General features: G+C 42.2%; 1 protein-coding gene across 1 annotated transcript in view; it reads right to left on the minus strand.

The window, feature by feature from the left end:
* Positions 1-3,597: 3,597 nt before the first annotated feature.
* Positions 3,598-20,638, minus strand: part of LOC138977271 (uncharacterized) — a 43,275-nt gene continuing 26,234 nt past the window's right edge. Inside the window, exons 16-22 of the mRNA XM_070350176.1 lie at positions 18,836-18,982; positions 17,415-17,585; positions 15,919-16,170; positions 15,232-15,391; positions 14,549-14,665; positions 13,416-13,549; positions 3,598-5,947 (exon numbers count right to left, since the gene is read on the minus strand). Coding sequence (XP_070206277.1) covers positions 5,591-5,947; positions 13,416-13,549; positions 14,549-14,665; positions 15,232-15,391; positions 15,919-16,170; positions 17,415-17,585; positions 18,836-18,982 — 1,338 coding nt within the window. The 3' untranslated portion in view covers positions 3,598-5,590. The remainder of the gene's footprint in view (positions 5,948-13,415; positions 13,550-14,548; positions 14,666-15,231; positions 15,392-15,918; positions 16,171-17,414; positions 17,586-18,835; positions 18,983-20,638) is intronic.

Here is a 20,638-nt window from a genome sequence, read left to right on the forward strand (position 1 = left end):
GGAAAGAAAATAAAAGGAAACATTTAATTACTTATTTGTTTACTTATTTATCTATTGATTTATTTATGTATTTAAGTTTCACATCCTTTGCAAATAGTGATTTTAGACGAACAAGAACAATACCGAAAAAGACAAAAGAAAAACAATAACCATAAAAGTTTCAACTGAAACAAATATTGATAAAATTAGTGATATGCATGTAATTGTAAAACAAACAATAGATTATTCATTGTTTATAGACTGGGAGAAATGTACGGAGAGGGGCAGGGTGAAACACCCCAGGGGTAGGGTGGGACACCCAAGGGGCAGGGTGGAACACTGAAGGGGCAGGGTGGGACTGTTCCACCCTGCCCCGTCCCACCCTGCCCCTCAGTGGATCAGTGCAATTAAATCTAAAAATGTCAAGAAAACACAGAGTATTGACAGTAGCATCCGGCAGCATAATATGCCTGAATAATTTCTCTCTGCAGGTGTCAAGTTTCATTCTTGTCAAGTCAAAACAAAGGATACAAAGCTTGCGCCTATTAGAGAGCTAAAAATTTACTTACGGTTGGAATCTGGATAATATTTTCTGCCTCATCAAAACCAAACACGACTGTCTGCAGGACTTTGGCGGCAGAGACTGGTCTGGGAAATCACAGCTTGGCGGGAAAACAAAAGTCCCGGATAAAGCATCGCATCATCACTAAAATGAGCCTGTTCCACCCTGCCCCATGTCCCACCCTACCCCTCCCTCCCCTAGTAGCTACATAGCGAATCATATGATAGTGCGTAAACAGCAAACAGTAGATCTACAATCAAAGAGAGGATCGAGTCTGGAATGAAACGCGATACAGATCTAGCATTCAAAAACTGTCTTTCACGTTCAAGGAAGTTGTTGCAAAGTACTTAAGACTAGATCAACTCATTTCACTAGAGGTGACTGCCTAGCACTGTGTTTGACAGCCGTGTCTGCTGAAATAAAAAGAAATTAAAACAAAACGGATTAACAGTAGGTGACACGTTATAAGAGTGGGAGACACTAGACAGTCTGTCTCTGAACTTACCGGGATACGGCTGCAAGATCGACACTGACTGCCGCGCTTTCGACAGCTCTTCCTCGCGTGGACATTGGAAACACGCTGTGCAGATCAAATTGTAGGAAATCTCCCTTTGGTATCTTCTTTATTTACTTTTCTGGAGCTTAGAAACCGAACAACATGAAATCGTCTTCCCCGGCGAATCGGCGAGGTGAGAACTGGACCACAATCCTTCGCGCGACCCCTGACCTGATCTTGACACCTGACCTGCCGTCTACATGCCAAACACGACACAAATCAGTCAACTGCTTGTACCCCTTCAAAACCCCCCACCACCCGTTTTCTTTGGATACACGCTTTAACTACACACATGCCGACACAATGTTGATCATTGCTTCAATAATTTGAAGATGGTGCTTGAAAATTAACCACGTGAAACGAGTATTTCGGTGTTTAGCCAAAAATGTTAAAGTTTCTACCACAGACATACACACATACATACATACATACGCACGCACGCACAGACAGACAAAGTTTACCATCGCATAGGCTACACTTACGTGAGCCAAAAATCAAGGACTCGATACATGAAGGGTTTCCACCAACCTCCGTTGCCAATGCTGTCGCTCTGTCCCTCAGTCTATGTGCCTGTTGTTCCAGTTCTCTTCTCTTCTCTGTCGCCACGTCTGGGATGGCCTCTGCACAGCTGCGGTGATTGGTCGAGTCGCACAACATGCAAATGAGCTCCTGGTGGGTAGAGCAATACAGCTCAGCTGGCCTATCATCGTGCACGTTACATGTTGCGCGGTTTGTCTCAGCCAACCGCTGCGGGCTGAGTTTGTTTAAGTCTTCCTGGTTGAGGGTATGTTATTGTGAACATCGATGCATGCCTTGCAGATCTTTACGTCACATTGCAAGCAGAATGACGTAGCAGTAGAGTTGTTATTATACAGCATGCAGACATGCTGACCGCTGATCACTTTGTGACTGTCCACTAGAGCCATGGTGGCCAGATAGAAAGAAAAGGAAGCGTTTAAGTCCTTATCTATAAGATAGTGTGAAACTTGAAAATGGGCTATCAGACTTTTGCACAAGAATCGGCACTGAACAAATTAATAACATTGAAAATAAAAAATATACGATTTTTGACCTTCAATATCTGGTTTCAACCAGTTCTTTATAAATACTATCTACATGTATACGTTTAACTTGGGACACGTCAATTGGAGAGTGACCTATTTTAGTTTTTCTTTCTTCTTTCAAAAGTAGATTCCAGCTTCAAGATCAAGTTTGACAGTTTCCCAAAGGGTGCCAGTATGCCTGACAATTCAACGTCAGAAGTCAGAATACTGACTCCAAAGACTTCACACACGTTTTATGGGGTTGTGTGTGGCACTGTGTGTGTGTGTGTGTGTGTGCGTGCGTGTTGCGTTGTTATTTTTCCTTCCGTCTTCTTATCTTTCTTTTAATTGTCATACGCATCCCGTGAAACGAAACTATTAATCTTTGAGGGCCCCAAAGGGGGGGTATCATCACGATCACGGGAAGGGAAATTTTAGCTTTCACGATCACAGTTACCTTGATTTTTGTTTTCACGATCACGAACACCTTGACGAATAGAGGATCATAGAGTGATCCAGCTGTGAAAAATGTACGTTGAAAATAAAATGCTTTGCAATAATGCCCATCACGATCACGAAAACAAATGACGATCACGATCACGAGACTTGATTTTTTTTGTCATCACGGATCACGGGCAAAGTCCCATCACGATCACAGAAATGGAAATTTCGGCAATCACGGTCACAGAAAGGTCAAAAATCGCCAATCACGATCACGATTTTAAACCCTTTGGGGCCCTCATCTTTCTTCCAGAAAATAAAGATTACACCATTGTTTTGGCATATGGAATATTTATGTTGATGGATAGCGTCTCTTATTCGTCGCGATATAACCTTGAATGGTTGAAAACGACGTTAAACACCAAAGAAAGAAAGAAAGAAAGACAGCGTCTCTTATTAAAACAGTTTTCACTGCTCAAGATTATTTAGGACATTCAAGAGGTTTTCAAATCAAATCGATTTTCTCAGCTTGTGCATATAGGATTTTTAATGTATTGCTTTGAAACTTTTTGCTATGTGCTTATATTTATAGATTGTAAGTCAGTGTTTTGAAGCTTTGTGTGCCGAATATATCTGTTTGTATTATTTAGGTTTTATACGAATGTTTTTAAGAATAATTTATATGGTACTGTAATTTACCTGTTAGCTGTATTACAGTGTGTGTGTGTGTGTGTTTGTGCTTTAACACTGTACATCGCCGAGAACTTGTGGGAAGGGGTGATCAATAAAAGTTCATTATTAGAGCTTGTGATCTTGACCCTTTGACCTTCAGGAATGTGACTAAAACGAAGGAAATTGCATCACAAAAACCATCCGAAAAAGCTACTCAATGGCTTGTTTGTTTTAGAAAAGAATAAAACTTGTTTCATATTTTTACTTTATAGGCATTAACATTCTCACACACACACACAAACACACACACACACACACTTCCAACAAAAAGAGCAGTTCATAACTTTCAATTTAAATTGTACTTTACTGCCATTCAGTCTAGCCAATTCTGAAACAAGCATAACCTAAAAGCCTTCAAATAATCCAATAGAATATTTTACACCACTCATTTTTCCTTCAATGAGCAGACACACATAATTATGTCTGGTGTGACATATATAGTCAGACACAATAATAAGTTCAATTTTCTCAAAGCAGTGATTAACAAGGTCTGATGTTTAAAAAAAAAAATTAAAAGAAGTCGCGTAAGGCAAAATAACAACATTTAGTCAAGCTGTCGAACTCACAGAATGAAACTGAACGCACTGCTTTTTTTCACCAAGACCGCATACCCGGAGTTCGTCAGTCCACCGCTCGTGGCAAAGGCAGTGAAATCGACAAGCCAAAATAGTGCAGTAATGGTCGCGCTGAGCAGGATAACACGCTTTTCTGTATCTCTATTCTTTTTAGCGTACCGAGTTTGTTTTTAATCCAAACATATCATATCTATATGTTTTTGGAATCAGGGACCAACAAGGAATAAGATGAAATTGTTTTTAAATCGATTTCGGACAATTAATTTTAATCATAATTTTCATATTTTTAATTTTCAGAGCTTCTTTGTAATCCAAATATAACATATGTATATGTTTTTGGAATCTGAAAATGACGAAGAATAAGATGAAATTGTTTTTGGATGGTTTAAAAAAAAAATTTATGACAGGTTTCCGATTTTTAATGACCAAATTCATTAATTATATTTTAAGCCACCAAGCTGAAATACAATACCAAAGTCCGGCCTTCTTCGAAGATTGCTTTGTCAAAATTTCAATCAATTTTATTGAAAAATGAGGGTGTGACAGTGCCGCCTCAACTTTTACAAAAAGCCGGATATGACGTCATCAAAGACATTTATCCAAATAATAAAAAAAAAGTCTGGGGATATCCTTCGATTCCCAGGAACTCTCATGTCAAATTTCATAAAGATCGGTCCAGTAGTTTAGTCTGAATCGCTCTACACACACACACGGACACCACGACCCTCGTCTCGATTCCCCCTCAAGTTTTGACTAATTGTAAAACAAGAAGGGCAAAGCCCATACGACTCACATGCTTGACCTTGACCTTTACATGACCTTGACCTTCAGCTAAACCTAGCAATGACATCACACATTGAGAACTGCTTTACACATTTTTCCTACCAAAATACATGTGACAGGTCATCCAAGGTCATGCAACACAAAGCTGTTAATTCAAGACATAGGAAGTACAATGGTGCTTATTGGCTCTTTCTACCATGAGATATGGTCACTTTTAGTGGTTCACTACCTTATTTTGGTCACATTTCATAAGGGTCAAAGTGACCTTGACCTTGATCATATGGGACCAAATGTGTCTCATGATGAAAGCATAACATGTGCCCCACATAATTTTTAAGTTTGAAACAGTTATCTTCCATAGTTCAGGGTCAAGGTCACTTCAAAATATGTATACAATCCAACTTTGAAGAGCTCCTGTGACCTTGACCTTGAAGCAAGGTAAACCAAACTGGTATCAAAAGATGGGGCTTACTTTGCCCTATATATCATATATAGGTGAGGTATTCAATCTCAAAAACTTCAGAGAAAATGTGAAAAATGTGAAAAATAGCTGTTTTTTAGACAACATTTATGGCCCCTGCGACCTTGACCTTGAAGCAAGGTCAAGATGCTATGTATGTTTTTTGGGGCCTTGTCATCATACACCATCTTGCCAAATTTGGTACTGATAGACTGAATAGTGTCCAAGAAATATCCAACGTTAAAGTTTTACGGACGGACGGACGGGGGGGACGGACGGACGGACGACTCGGGTGAGTACATAGACTCACTTTTGCTTCGCATGTGAGTTACAAAGGAGGAGGAGGAGGGAAAGAATGCGATGGAGAGAAGAACTTGAAACAACTTTTGCGCACGAATTTCCAACATTTGTTCACTAAAAACAAATCCAACCGTCACTCACTGGGCAAGTTTATTCAGTCTAACACGGCGTGTACACTAATTCAGCAATCAATTCGTCCTGCACCATCCCCAGCAGAAAACTTTGCACCTTTCCCAAGTCCAGGGATTTCACAATGAACAGGTTCGGTTCACGGTCCAGCGACTTTGACCAGTCCACGATCATCATTCCATGCGCCATCCTGCCGCTCAGCTCCACTGTTGCGTAGGCAGTTTCCGTGTCCAGGGCAACGCTGGTGTCGATGGCAACAGCGACTGCGTAGGCGCATCGAGCAACGTAGCTATTCTTGTGACTCTGCTGCAGCCAGCCTTCATCGCCAGAGTTGCGTAGAAATTCAGACTTGACTGTTCCCGCGTGAACATAGCTGAAGAAGAACTCCTGTGGGAAAAGAAAGAAAAACAAGAGGCGAAGCCTTCAAGGCTCACGTAAGAAATCGACAAACAGTAACACAAACTCAATCACCCCGTCACACATACACACACACACACACACACACACACACACACACACACACACACACACACACACACACACACACACACACACAGTAAGCATAGGTGAAACTGTGCAAGAAAGCGAGACCCTGGATCTGCCAAGTAGTCTCGGCCCGCTCACAATAACAATGACCGAGACTTTCAGTAATTCCTTTGCGTGACGTCTAACCCTCTTACGTCATAATGTGACGTCTTCAAATAGTTTCTATCACACACGTCGAACACTTTTGACCGAGACTGACGTAATCCATAGACTCGGAAATGTTAAAGTTTCTATCACACACACACACACACACACACACACGCACGCACAGACAGACAAAGTTTATCATCGCATAGGCTACACTTATAGTCCAGGCATATTAGAGAACAACGTTGAAGTGACAATGACTAGGTTTAAAATGTCCCTTATCAGAAAGTTCAACCTCATTCGTTTGATGTTTATTAAGCACATTTTCATATAAAGTTGGCGCTTCATACGGAAAAATGGCTTTGAAATTGACCCAAATCCTTCTTTGGGCTCTGTAAATGTCGTTTGGGGGTATGGTTGTAAAATGGTATCTACTGGTCACCCCAATGTATAAACTGAAAACTCTTTCTGCACCAGAACACGCAGAAAGGATTGTATCTGCCTGATGTCTGATGCTTTTCAAAATCCCCAACCACTAACACCTTCAAAACGGACTTTAACTGACACTGTTGTTTTTCCCTATATAATCCTTACTATTTTTCCGAGACGTCGTCGTGTTGTGTATTTAGCTTGCCACAACCTCATACATGGTCCTAAAAGTTAAAGTTGAAGAAAATACTAAAGATAAATGAAAAAGCTGACGCAGTGTCATTCGCACCGTGAATCCCCCCATGGGAACATACTAAAGTCTGGTTCCAAATAGGCTCAATTTCCTTCTATTTCTTTGTATTTCTGCCTCGTAGGGGTAGGGGTGTTCAAACCAAAGGCACCTTTAAACCAAAATTCAAATCACCCATCTTACAATACTAAGACACTCAGCAGTAAAAGGGTGTCTGCTGGTAAAAAATTCCAAACAATCCTAAAAGTACTTCACTACTAAAAGTGCTTTTAAAAAGAGCCGTTATTTTTCCCTCTATATTCAGTATTGTGTTTTCTGCGAACATGTAGTCTATTTAGATGGTTGTCGTGTGCACTTGAGTTGCTAAAGCGTTTTCAGTTGGGCATATGTCGAAAAGCAAAGAATTAGCCCTTTGAAAACCATCAGAACTGTCACACAAAAATAACATTTACCTATCTCACCAACTGACCAAACATAGGGCTTTTCCTTATGTATTATGTATTGTCGTGTTTTTTGTAGCATACTTGTGAAAACAGCCACCACTGTTGTAAATGATACTTTAAAGAGCATTATTTCATTTTTACAGTTGAAGGACAACCTGGACTGCCGTATATTACAGCTGTTTTACAATCAGCCAAAATTTTCTTAACAAACGTATGTTAAGAACAACTCCCATAGTGAAATTGAAGGAAAACAAATTGAAAATCCCCCTGCCATAGAGGAGCTAAAGAATCAACAATAAACGACTGCATGGATAGCTTGATGCACGAATGCATTGCGGACATGTTTGTCTCCAACCAAGAGAAAGTTCCAAAAAATCCCTTTTGTGCTTCTTATTATACAGTGACGTCAAAGACAGCCTTTTCTGCTGTTCATACATTCAGGGGTTATGGTTACACTAAACGACGTAGTTGTAGCCATACTGCCATCCAGATTTATTTTTTCCTTGCGAGCAGTCACAGGGTGTTTGTGCTGTCTGCCAACCGTTAGATGACCCCGCCCAAGTCTGTTAAGGGACCGTTTGACCGTTATAGAACGCGTCTTTTTGATTTTTTGGCACAGTTGGAAACGGTTGATTTTTATCCCTACCATTGTTTCCAAACATTATATAGGAATGTTTTGTGAACAACGGATAATAGCCGCTACTCGCATGTGTAGCAAAAGTGAGCGTACATACTCACCCTGGTCGTCCAGCCGTTGTCCGTTGCCCGTCTTTATCTGTCTGTACTGAACATTACCTTTGGATATTTCTCCAACGCTATGAAGTGAAGAAACACCAAATGTTGCAAAATGTTGTATGACCCCAAGAGCTCAAAAAAGATACTTGAGAACCTTGACCTTACCTTAAGGTCAAGGTCACAGGGAGAATGAATGTGGTCTAAAAACTGCAAAATTTCACATTGTGCCAGTTTTCTGGAAAACAAATTAAAAACAGCGGGCTTAGTTTTGTATGGTATACAAGAAAAAGAAAGCCTTATCTTCTGATACCATTTTGGTTGACCTCGCTTCAATGTCAAGGTCACAGGAGTCCTTCAAAGTTGAATTGTATACATGTTTTGAAGTGACCTTGACCCTGAACTATGAAAAAAATCTTTCAAACTTCATAATTGTGTGGGGCACATGTTATATACTGATATTGAGCCACATTTAGTCACATATCATCAAGGTCAAGGTCACTTTGCCCCTTATGAAATGTGACTGAAACGGGCAATTGAATCACTAAAAGTGACAATGTCTCTTTGTAGAAAGTGCCAATAAGTATGTTTATGCTTCCTATGTCTTGAATTGATAGCCTTGTGATGTGTGACCTTTGATGATCTTGACCTTGGCCAAAGGTCATGTGTAATTTGGTAGGAAAAATCTGTAAAACAGTTCTAATAGTGTACAATGTCCTTGCCAGCTTCAGTTGTTAGACCTTCACCTTCAAGGTCACCTGAAGGTCAAGGTCACTTTAAGACAAAGGTCAAGCATGAGAGTCGCATGGGCTTTGCTTTGTTAAGATTTTTTACCAAGACACATGGATTTCTTTACCCGGCTTGGTCACATTTTTCATAGGGGTCAATGTGACCTTGACCCTAACGATATGTGACCAGATGTGGCTCACTATGAAATTCTAACAAACGCCCCACTCAGTGTTTAAGTTTGTAAGAGATATCGTCCATAGTAAAGTTAAAGGGGCAAGTTCACATCAAAATATGTCTACAATTCAACTTTGAAGGGCTCCTCTGACCTTGACATTGAAGCGAGGTCAACCAAAATGGTATCAGAAGATAAGGCTTTCTTTTTCTTGTATACCATACAAAACTAAGCCCGCTGTTTTTAATTTGTTTTCCAGAAAACTGGCACAATGTGAAATTTTGCAGTTTTTAGATCACATTCATTCTCCCTGTGACCTTGACCTTAAGGTAAGGTCAAGGTTCTCAAGTATCTTTTTTGAGCTCTTGGGGTCATACAACATTTTGCAACATTTGGTGTTTCTTCACTTCATAGCGTTGGAGAAATATCCAAAGGTAATGTTCAGTACAGACAGATAAAGACGGGCAACGGACAACGGCTGGACGACCAGGGTGAGTATGTACGCTCACTTTTGCTACACATGCGAGTAGCGGCTATTATCCGTTGTTCACAAAACATTCCTATATAATGTTTGGAAACAATGGTAGGGATAAAAATCAACCGTTTCCAACTGTGCCAAAAAATCAAAAAGACGCGTTCTATAACGGTCAAACGGTCCCTTAACAGACTTGGGCGGGGTCATCTAACGGTTGGCAGACAGCACAAACACCCTGTGACTGCTCGCAAGGAAAAAATAAATCTGGATGGCAGTATGGCTACAACTACGTCGTTTAGTGTAACTATAACCCCTGAATGTATGAACAGCAGAAAAGGCTGTCTTTGACGTCACTGTATAATAAGAAGCACAAAAGGGATTTTTTGGAACTTTCTCTTGGTTGGAGACAAACATGTCCGCAATGCATTCGTGCATCAAGCTATCCATGCAGTCGTTTATTGTTGATTCTTTAGCTCCTCTATGGCAGGGGGATTTTCAATTTGTTTTCCTTCAATTTTACTATGGGAGTTGTTCTTAACATACGTTTGTTAAGAAAATTTTGGCTGATTGTAAAACAGCTGTAATATACGGCAGTCCAGGTTGTCCTTCAACTGTAAAAATGAAATAATGCTCTTTAAAGTATCATTTACAACAGTGGTGGCTGTTTTCACAAGTATGCTACAAAAAACACGACAATACATAATACATAAGGAAAAGCCCTATGTTTGGTCAGTTGGTGAGATAGGTAAATGTTATTTTTGTGTGACAGTTCTGATGGTTTTCAAAGGGCTAATTCTTTGCTTTTCGACATATGCCCAACTGAAAACGCTTTAGCAACTCAAGTGCACACGACAACCATCTAAATAGACTACATGTTCGCAGAAAACACAATACTGAATATAGAGGGAAAAATAACGGCTCTTTTTAAAAGCACTTTTAGTAGTGAAGTACTTTTAGGATTGTTTGGAATTTTTTACCAGCAGACACCCTTTTACTGCTGAGTGTCTTAGTATTGTAAGATGTGTGATTTGAATTTTGGTTTAAAGGTGCCTTTGGTTTGAACACCCCTACCCCTACGAGGCAGAAATACAAAGAAATAGAAGGAAATTGAGCCTATTTGGAACCAGACTTTAGTATGTTCCCATGGGGGGATTCACGGTGCGAATGACACTGCGTCAGCTTTTTCATTTATCTTTAGTATTTTCTTCAACTTTAACTTTTAGGACCATGTATGAGGTTGTGGCAAGCTAAATACACAACACGACGACGTCTCGGAAAAATAGTAAGGATTATATAGGGAAAAACAACAGTGTCAGTTAAAGTCCGTTTTGAAGGTGTTAGTGGTTGGGGATTTTGAAAAGCATCAGACATCAGGCAGATACAATCCTTTCTGCGTGTTCTGGTGCAGAAATAGTTTTCAGTTTATACATTGGGGTGACCAGTAGATACCATTTTACAACCATACCCCCAAACGACATTTACAGAGCCCAAAGAAGGATTTGGGTCAATTTCAAAGCCATTTTTCCGTATGAAGCGCCAACTTTATATGAAAATGTGCTTAATAAACATCAAACGAATGAGGTTGAACTTTCTGATAAGGGACATTTTAAACCTAGTCATTGTCACTTCAACGTTCCCTTCACTAAAGTGGCTAAGATGCCTGGACTATTACGTGAGCCAAAAACATACACAAATAAAAGCTTATGATCAGTTCTTTAAAGTGACAATACAGTAGAAACTCCCCTTTTAAAGACTCCCTAATGTAAGACTCCCTCTCATTAATAACTGATGTTGGAATTGAGATGATTGTGGTTATTGGCAAATTCATGGGTTTGTTTGTTTCTTTGTTTGCTTAACGCCCAGCCGACCACGAAGGGCCATATCAGGGCGGTGCTGCTTTGACATATAATGTGCGCCACACACAAGACAGAAGTCGCAGCACAGGCTTCATGTCTCACCCAGTCACATTATTCTGACACCGGACCAACCAGTCCTAGCACTAACCCCATAATGCCAGACGCCAGGCGGAGCAGCCACTAGATTGCCAATTTTAAAGTCTTAGGTATGACCCGGCCGGGGTTCGAACCCACGACCTCCCGATCACGGGGCGGACGCCTCACCAATAGGCCAACCGTGCCGGTGAAATTCATGGGTACAGACGAACTTAATTTAAGACTTCCCCCTTTTCAGACCAGGTTTTTTCAGACTTTCTCTTCATTACCTCAGAAATGAACCTCCATTTAAAGACTCCCTCCCTTTTAAGACCAGGTTTTCTCCTTTGTTTTTGGTCTTAAAGACAAGGTTCCACTGTATTCTCACAAATCTGGTCGTCAATAGTTAGATGATTTTGACATCCAGTGTGTCTTCCTGTGTTCTCCACAGTGCTAACTACTCGGCACGCACTCGGCACGCACTAAAAGGGCAACGCTAATATCTATTGTAAAGCAAGTTGTCTGTTTTCTATACAGTCTAGAGACATAGTGCTTGCTGACGCGCGACAGAGAAAATTTTCCCTCTTTATCTATGCTGCGCTGGCTGCAAAACCCGGGCTCCACATGGAGGTGTTTCCAGACACATCGTACGTAGGGTGTATTGCAGTTGTAATCAACATTCATCAGCTAGTTCTAAAACATACTTGTCACCTGTTGAGCACAGAGTGAGAGAAACAACTAATAATTGTCGTTGAATATTCATCAACGAATGATTTAAATACAGTGGAACCCCCTTTTTAGATCTCCAAAAATCTGGAAACATCAGGTCTTAAAAAGGAGGGAGTCTTAAAATTGGGTACATTTTTACAGAGGTTGTACACAGAAAGTCTGAGAAAACATGGTGTTAACAAGAGGCGAAGCCTTCAAGGCTCCCGTCAGAAATCGACAAACAGTAACACGAACTCAATCACTCCGTCGCACATACACACACACAGTAAGCATAGACACGGTGCAAGAGTGGGAGACGCTAGATCTAGATCTGTCTGTCTGTAGCCTACTTACGGGGACACGACTGCCACTGAGATCGACACTGCCCTTTCGACAGCGCTTCCTCGCGCAGACACTGAAAACACGCTGTGCAGATCAACCTGTAGGAAATCTCCTTTGGTATCTTCTTTATCTATTTTTCTGGAGCCGCTACAAAACCGAACAATGTGAAATCGTCTTCCCCGAATCGGCGAACTGTAGCTCGGTGAGAACTGTATCTATACCACAATCTGACCTAACCTTGACCCCTGACCTGGTCTACATACCACACACAACACAAACCAGTCACCTGTTTTTACCCCCCCAAAACCCACCACCACCGGTTTTCTTTGGATACACACTTTATCAACATATGTGCCGACGAAATGTTGATCATTGCTTCAATACTTTGAAGCTGTTGCTTGGATAATAACCCGGTAAAATTAGTAGTTCGGTGTTCAGTCAAATGTTAAAGTTTCTATCACACACGCACGCACGCACAGACAGACAAAAGTTAGCATCGCATAGGCTACACTTACGTGAGCCAAAAACCAGGAAGTCTTAAATGTGTGTGTCTTAAAAAGGGGGTTCCCCTGTAAGTATAACATCATTCAAAAATGTCCTCTGCTACTGCACAACCAGTATAATGTTAAAGTGAGAAAAAGAGTGCACAAAATTCCACAGAGATCTACGACAGTTGTTTGATTCCTTTGCCATCCGGAATCTTGGGTAAACACAAGACAGAGGACCACACCCAGACAGTTAAAAATCACAGAAATGCTACTCCATACATGCACATAGTTACACACCTCCACGCCCCATCCAATGAACATAGCCCTCTCACCCACACAGACATACCATATATAACACACAAATACACACACACACCACATATAACACCAAAAAATACACACACCACATATAACACACATGCACACACTCACCACATATAACACACACACACACAGTCACACACCAACCCACCCACACCCACACACACACACACACACACACACAGTTGTGAAGTGAACTGACCCCAGAGACAGGCTGTCGCTGACACATTTCATGAGGCAGCAGTGTGATGTTGGACATCTCTTTCAACACAATGAACGCCGCCTCTGGGTCATGGTAGAAGTTGAGCTCAGCACAGGGCGTGGCGTTGCCTCGACCTGAAAACAATCAAACCTACCATGAGCAAGGTACAGTCGAACCCCTCCCCCTCTTTTTCAGACATACAAAAAGCTGTGGAAAGCAGGTATTCAAAAAAGGAAGTCAATTTACACAGCTTATGAAGAGAAAATCTGAAAAAGCAAGACCTTGAAAGGGGAAAGTCTTAAATTAAGGCTCCTTTAAAGGGGGTTCCACTGTCCCCATGAACTTGCCAATAACCACAATCATCTCAATTCCAACATCAGTTATTTATGCCGGGTGTAGCAACTAACCCAAGGAGGTAGGGTTGGATAAAAGGCGGGTTTGAATACTCCCACTGTTCACAGAGAAACATGCCACATGCAGCCACCTAAATAATCCGCAACATTGCATAGATCATTGGAGGGGGAGTGGGCGTTAAAAGGGGGGTTTGAATACTCCCACTGTTCTCAATGAAACACGCCACATACAGCCAGCTACCGTATTTTCGGGACTATAAGGCGCTTTGTCATATAGGGCGCAACCCCCACTTTTGAGGTAAAATTGAGAAAAACCATCACATTAGGCGCTTCCGGTCTATAAGCCGCAAATCAAACGAAGAATACAGAGTGGAAATATTTTTGCTCTGGAGATCAAAGGCAGGTGCATTGTGATAGCTGGTTGGCCTTGAGACCAGCTGCTTGCCCCAGTTAACAGACACTGACCTTCTTCCCCGGGGTCAATGACAGAGTTTTATCTGTGATCTATGAGACGGTCCAACAGACACTGACCTTCTTCCCCGGGGTCAATGACAGAGTTTTATCTGTGATCTATGAGACGGTCCTCTCATGTCCGAGAGGAAACACAACCTGCCCCAGTTTACAGACACTGACCTTCTTCCCCGGGGTCACTGACCGAGTATTATTTGTGAGACCGTGAGGGGGGTTCAAATACTCCTACTATTCACAATGCCACAAACAGCCAGCTATATATTCAGCAAAATTGCACAGAGGCTGTGAGGAACATAACAAGACACCCACCCTCAGTGTTGCCGCCCAGGATACAGATCTCCTTCAGCTTGCGCGCCACCTGGGGGTCAAGCCTCAGGGCCAGGGCCAGGTTGGTCAGTGGACCCAGGCACACCAGTGTTATCTGTCCTGCAACCAACCACATCATCCAGCTCAAATATAGTGGAACTCCACTTTTAACACCTACAAAAATCTGAAAATATCAGGTCTTAACCTCGGGGTAATTTCACAAAGCGTGAAGAACAGAAGGTCCAAACGATCAAGGTCTTAAAACGTATGACACTCGTTTACGTAATCCTTTTACACTTGAACGCCAGTAAAGTATGACACCAATTTATGCAATAACTTCCCACTTGAACATCAGTTAAGCAAAGACACTTGTTTACATAATGCCTTTTCACTGAAACCTTGCGCAATGCTCATTCCCACTTGAACATCAGTTAAGCAAAGACACTTGTTTACATAATGCCTTTTCACAGAAACCTTGCGCAGTGCTGATTCACGCTTGCTCGCCACAAACTAAGACATCATGAAAGAAAATGAGAAATTCTCTCTTTGTCATCGCAAAACAAAATGAGAAATTCTCTGTAAGTCATCATGAAACAAAATGAGAAATTCTCTTTAAGTCATCGTGAAACAAAATGAGAAATTCTCAGGCCAGGAAGGCTGTATTTGCAACTGCAATGGACCAGCACCTGGGTATTCGTTGACAAAGCGGATAAGCGCGGACACAGCATGCTCTGCCTCTATCTGTCTGGCGTCGGCTGGCGATTCCCATGCTGCGCCGGGCAGGTTTGAGTCTGTCTGTGCGGCCTCGCCCACCAAGGGTTTCTCCGCGCCACGAAACACAGGAATCTGTGCAATGCAGACTTGGATAAGATCTATGATTTCTACAAATATGACATGGGACATTACTACAGGAACTTCCCTTATAAGACACCCCGATTTAACAATTTAAGATTTCTGTCATTCAATCAATCAATCAATATGAAGCTTATATAGCGCGTATTCCGTGGGTACAGTTCTAAGCGCTTGTCGAAGAGTTGTCAACACAGGACTAACAAAGAAACTAAATTATTCATATACATATGACACAGTTTTATTTTGTAAGCCTACAAAATCATGTAGGTGGATTTCTCTTTCAAAGTTTACATTTTCTAAGCCTACAAAATCATCTAGTTTCAAAGTTACATTTTCTCAGCCTACAAAATCATCTATTCTAAGTGGTTTTCAAATTCTCTTGCAAAGTTTACATTTATTAAGCCTACAAAATCATGTAAGTGGTTTTCAAAGTTAACATTTTCTAAGCCTACAAAATCATCTAAGTCGAACTCTCTTTCAAAGTTTAACTATCTATCCCACCAACTTCCGCAGCAACTCACGTCCTCCCTGTTACAGGCTTTGAGGACCCGCAGGGCGTTGTTGCAGGTGTGTTCAATGTTGACGCTGCCGCTGACGCACGTGATAGCTAGGATGTCAACGTCCGATCGCGTCGCTGCCAGCATCACGCCCTGAACACAGTCCACACTCATGTCCACGTCCAGAATGATTGCGCGGCGCTGGTTGGTCGAGTTTCTTTGCTTGCGTTCCACTTTGATCCGTTTGGCTGGGGGTGGTGTACTCAGCACCACAGGCTGTGATAGAAAAAATGACAATAAAAACTCCCCTGAAAGTGGTGTATGACTGCCTAAATGGCAGGGTAAAAACGGTCATAGACGTAAAATCACACTCGTGCAAAAAACACGAGTGTACGTGGGAGTTTCAGCCCACGAACGAAGAAGAAGAAGAATGACAATAAAAACAATAGTTACGAGGAAAATCAGTGAAAAAATGTGGGAGATGTAAATAATACTAAACACAACCGATTTTTGAAAACTAGTGGTAGGACTGTCACTCAATCCAAAATAAGTTGCCTTTGCATACACAGGCCTGGGAATGAATAAAAGTGATTTGGGTGTACTGACTGGAAAATGTTGCGTTTTAAGCATTTTTAAGGGCACACGGAGGCTCTTTTCTTACACAATTAGAAAAGGACTTCGTCGTATTTATGACGAAAGGCGTATCATTCCCAAGCCTGAGTATAAAGAACACCCACCATCGCAGCATTGGGTTTATTCTTACAGTGGACCCCCCCTATCAAGACCTCCAAACATCTGAGCAAATCAGGTCTTAAAACAGAGGGAGTCTTGAAATGGAGGTAAATCTAAAGGGAACATGAACAGAAAATCTCAAAAAGTAAAATCTTAAAAGGAGGGAAGTCTTAAATTTGGGGGTACAGGGCGGGGATGTAGCTCAGTCGGTAGCGCGCTGGATTTGTATCCAGTTGGTCGCTGTCAGCGTGAGTTCGTCCCCACGTTCGGCGAGAGATTTATTTCTCAGAGTCAACTTTGTGTGCAGACTCTCCTCGGTGTCCGAACACCCCCGTGTGTATACGCAAGCACAAGACCAAGTGCGCACTAAATGGCGGGATAAAAAACGGTCATACACGTAAAATTCCACTCGTGCAAAAAACACGAGTGTACGTGGGAGTTTGAGCCCACGAACGCAGAAGAAGAAGTAATTTGGGGGTACCAGGGCCGAGGTGCACACGAAAGTTACCAACCGGGCTGGAGTCAGTCGCGATATTGTATTTGTTGGGATTTCAACCAATCAGACCCCGCGGTTTGTTCTAACCCGTTCGGGTGGCGCCCACCTTCACTTGGTGCACCTCAGTACTGAACTCCCCCAAAAAGAAGGAACTGTTGCATGCTTGTCATCATTTCTTTAAGCGTAGCAATCTTTTACTTGGCATAGCAGCCTAGGAATAGCTATTAAAACGTAGCATGCTATGCTGGCAGCTCTGTTCTTCAGCCTGCTGTAAGTATATGTGTGTTCATACCATGGTGGGGTTATGTTCACTGTGAGTCCGCAAGTGGCGTTGGTAGGTCAGTTTCTTTTCAAACTGCTTATTGCAGATGTGGCAGTTGAAGATGACCACTGGCGTCATTGGGGTGTTAGTGCCAGAGCTCTCATCCTTCGTGCCCACAATGGCCGTTTGGCTGTCCATGGCCTGTTGGGAGAATGATACCACCATCATTATCAATATACATGTCATCTTGAAAGCACGATGATCACAATTTCCTAACTCAGCGTACATGATTCCTAAACAAGCCTGTATAACATTATCATCAAAACGCTTAGTAAACTGCTAGATTTCTGAAACTTGTAATCTACACACAAACACACACACATATTACTGGAAGAGCATTCTCAGTTTGTCAAAGAAACAGGTTGTTTTGTCTTTATTTCCTAAACACAGACCATTAAAAAAAAAAGAAGGAACTGAGGGTTTTTTCCCTGTGCATGGAACCTGAAGAAAAACACTTCTCAGACTAAGATAATTGCTAACATACATCTTATAGGCAGCACACAACTGTAGGATAAGGTAATAGACGTATTCCGGAAATAACTTTGTCAGGATTTTAGGCAGTCTGGAGGAGAAGTTTCCCCTCAAAACTGCAGACAGATTTCACAACATGTGGCACACTCTCCACGCCTCCAACGGGCTGTATCCCGCGATCGGCACGATAAACCAACTCCGATGTGTATGCTATGCGGCGTGCGCTAGACATACCATTTTCTTTCGAAAAATATAATCAACGGAGCCACGAATCGCCACGGATGGCTTGCTGATCACTGGAAGTGTTTGCCAAGCACGTGTGTATTAAAAAAAAAGGGCATCACATTGTGCGCACGCTACATGGCATACACATCGGAGTTGGATGTGCGTGCCGGATCGCCGGATACAGCCCGTCGGAGGCGTGGAGAGTGTTCTGGATGTTGTGAAATCTGTCTGCCGTTTTGAGGTAAACGTACTCCTCCAAACCGCCGAAAATCCTTAAAAGGGAAGGTCCTCTAGTATTTTTCCAAAAACGTCTATAAAGGGCTTTGAAATGGCCCTGAACACTAGATGTCTTCTAGTGCTCAGTCATGGGAATTCGAAAATAGAAAATACTCTGAACATAGGCAGAGGTTCAGGGGCCGCCGAGGCCCCGGCGGGGTACAGGGGCAGAGACCTGTTGGGGGGACCAGGAACACGAATTTTAGACCAATATTTTGATAGTTCTCGTGTAAGCAAATAATGGATAGAGAGACGATAATATACATATAATTTAATTTACCTTTTTTTTGCCGCAGACAATTTTTTATTTTCGCTGAAACGTAATTTCATTTTCGCGGAAATCCGCGATTTCGCAGACAATTCCCATGCCTGAGTGCTGGATGTCAAAACACAGATAAGCAAGTGAATCAGACAAGAACCTGATGTGGTGACTCCTCCTCTTCCCGAGTCTGAGCGCTCGTTTCTGAAACCACAGCCACGGTCTGGCCATCTTCCGTCTGGTTCAGCGTTATCTCGTGGATCACGTCAGAGTTCGACAGCCCTTCCTGACCGATGATACTGCTGATCTGAAAAATTAATGACGGGCAATGATTCAACAGGGTTCGGCCTGGGAGACATTTGTCCCCCTCAACCAAATTCTGATAGAACATTGTCGAAGGCAAAAAGCAGGCTTTGGCGGCCTGGAAATTTTTTTGTCCTAAGATTCAATTGCCACTGCATCATCGTATCGTGATGTGTGTGTGTGTGTGTGTGTGTGTGTGTGTGTGTGTGTCTGTGTGTGTGTGTGTGTGTGTGTCTGTCTGTCTGTGTCTGTCTGTCTGTCTGTGTCTGTGTGTGTGTCTGTCTGTCTGTGTGTGTGTGTGTGTGTGTGTGTCTGTCTGTGTGTCTGTGTCTGTGTGTGTGTGTGTGTGTCTGTGTCTGTGTCTGTGTGTCTGTGTGTCTGTGTCTGTGTGTGTGTGTCTGTGTGTGTGTCTGTCTGTCTGTCTGTCTGTCTGTCTGTGTGTCTGTGTCTGTGTCTGTGTGTGTGCATGTCTGTCTGTCTGTGTGTGTCTGTCTGTCTGTATTTGAGTCTCTGTGTGTGTGTGTGTGTCTGTGTGTGTGTGTGTCTGTCTATCTGTCTGTCTGTGTCTGTGTGTGTGTGTCTGTGTCTGTGTCTGTGTCTGTGTGTCTGTGTGTCTGTGTCTGTGTGTGTGTGTCTGTGTGTGTGTCTGTCTGTGTGTCTGTGTCTGTCTGTGTGTCTGTGTGTGTGTGTGTGTGTGTCTGTCTGTGTCTGTGTGTGTGTGTGTGTGTGTGTGTGTGTGTGTGTGTGTGTGTGTGTGTGTGTGTGTGTGTGTGTGTGTGTGTCTGTCTGTGTCTGTCTGTCTGTCTGTGTCTGTGTGTGTGTCTGTCTGTCTGTGCATGTGTGTTGTCAGAGACAAGACTCTACACTTCAATTGTTCAACAGTCAGATGGGTAAGCAGCTGTTTCAGTGAACACAATTTCAAAATTAGGTCTTAAGAAGGAGGAAGTCATAACGTGGGGGTAAATTGACAGAGATTAGGAACATAAAATCTGAGAAAACTGGGTCTTAAAAAGGAAGGAGTCTTAAATTACAGGGGGGTGTTTTAAATTACAGGGGGGTGTTTTAAATTACAGGGGGGTGTTTTAAATTACAGGGGGGTGTTTTAAATTACAGGGGGGTGTTTAAATTACAGGGGGGTGTTTAAATTACAGGGGGTGTTTTAAATTACAGGGGGGTGTTTAAATTACAGGGGGGTGTTTAAATTACAGGGGTGTGTTTTAAATTACAGGGGGGTGTTTTAAATTACAGGGGGGTGTTTTAAATTACAGGGGGGTGTTTAAATTACAGGGGGGTGTTTTAAATTACAGGGGGGTGTTTTAAATTACAGGAGGGTGTTTTAAATTACAGGGGGGTGTTTTAAATTACAGGAGGGTGTTTTAAATTACAGGGGGGTGTTTTAAATTACAGGGGGGTGTTTTAAATTACAGGGGGGTGTTTTAAATTACAGGGGGGTGTTTTAAATTACAGGGGGGTGTTTTAAATTACAGGAGGGTGTTTTAAATTACAGGGGGGTGTTTTAAATTACAGGAGGGTGTTTAAATTACAGGGGGGGGGGTTAAATTACAGGGGGGTGTTTTAAATTACAGGGGGGTGTTTTAAATTACAGGGGGGTGTTTAAATTACAGGGGGGGGGGGGGTTAAATTACAGGGGGGTGTTTTA

The sequence above is a fragment of the Littorina saxatilis genome, linkage group LG9, assembly GCF_037325665.1.
Source record: "Littorina saxatilis isolate snail1 linkage group LG9, US_GU_Lsax_2.0, whole genome shotgun sequence".
NCBI lineage: Eukaryota > Metazoa > Mollusca > Gastropoda > Littorinimorpha > Littorinidae > Littorina > Littorina saxatilis.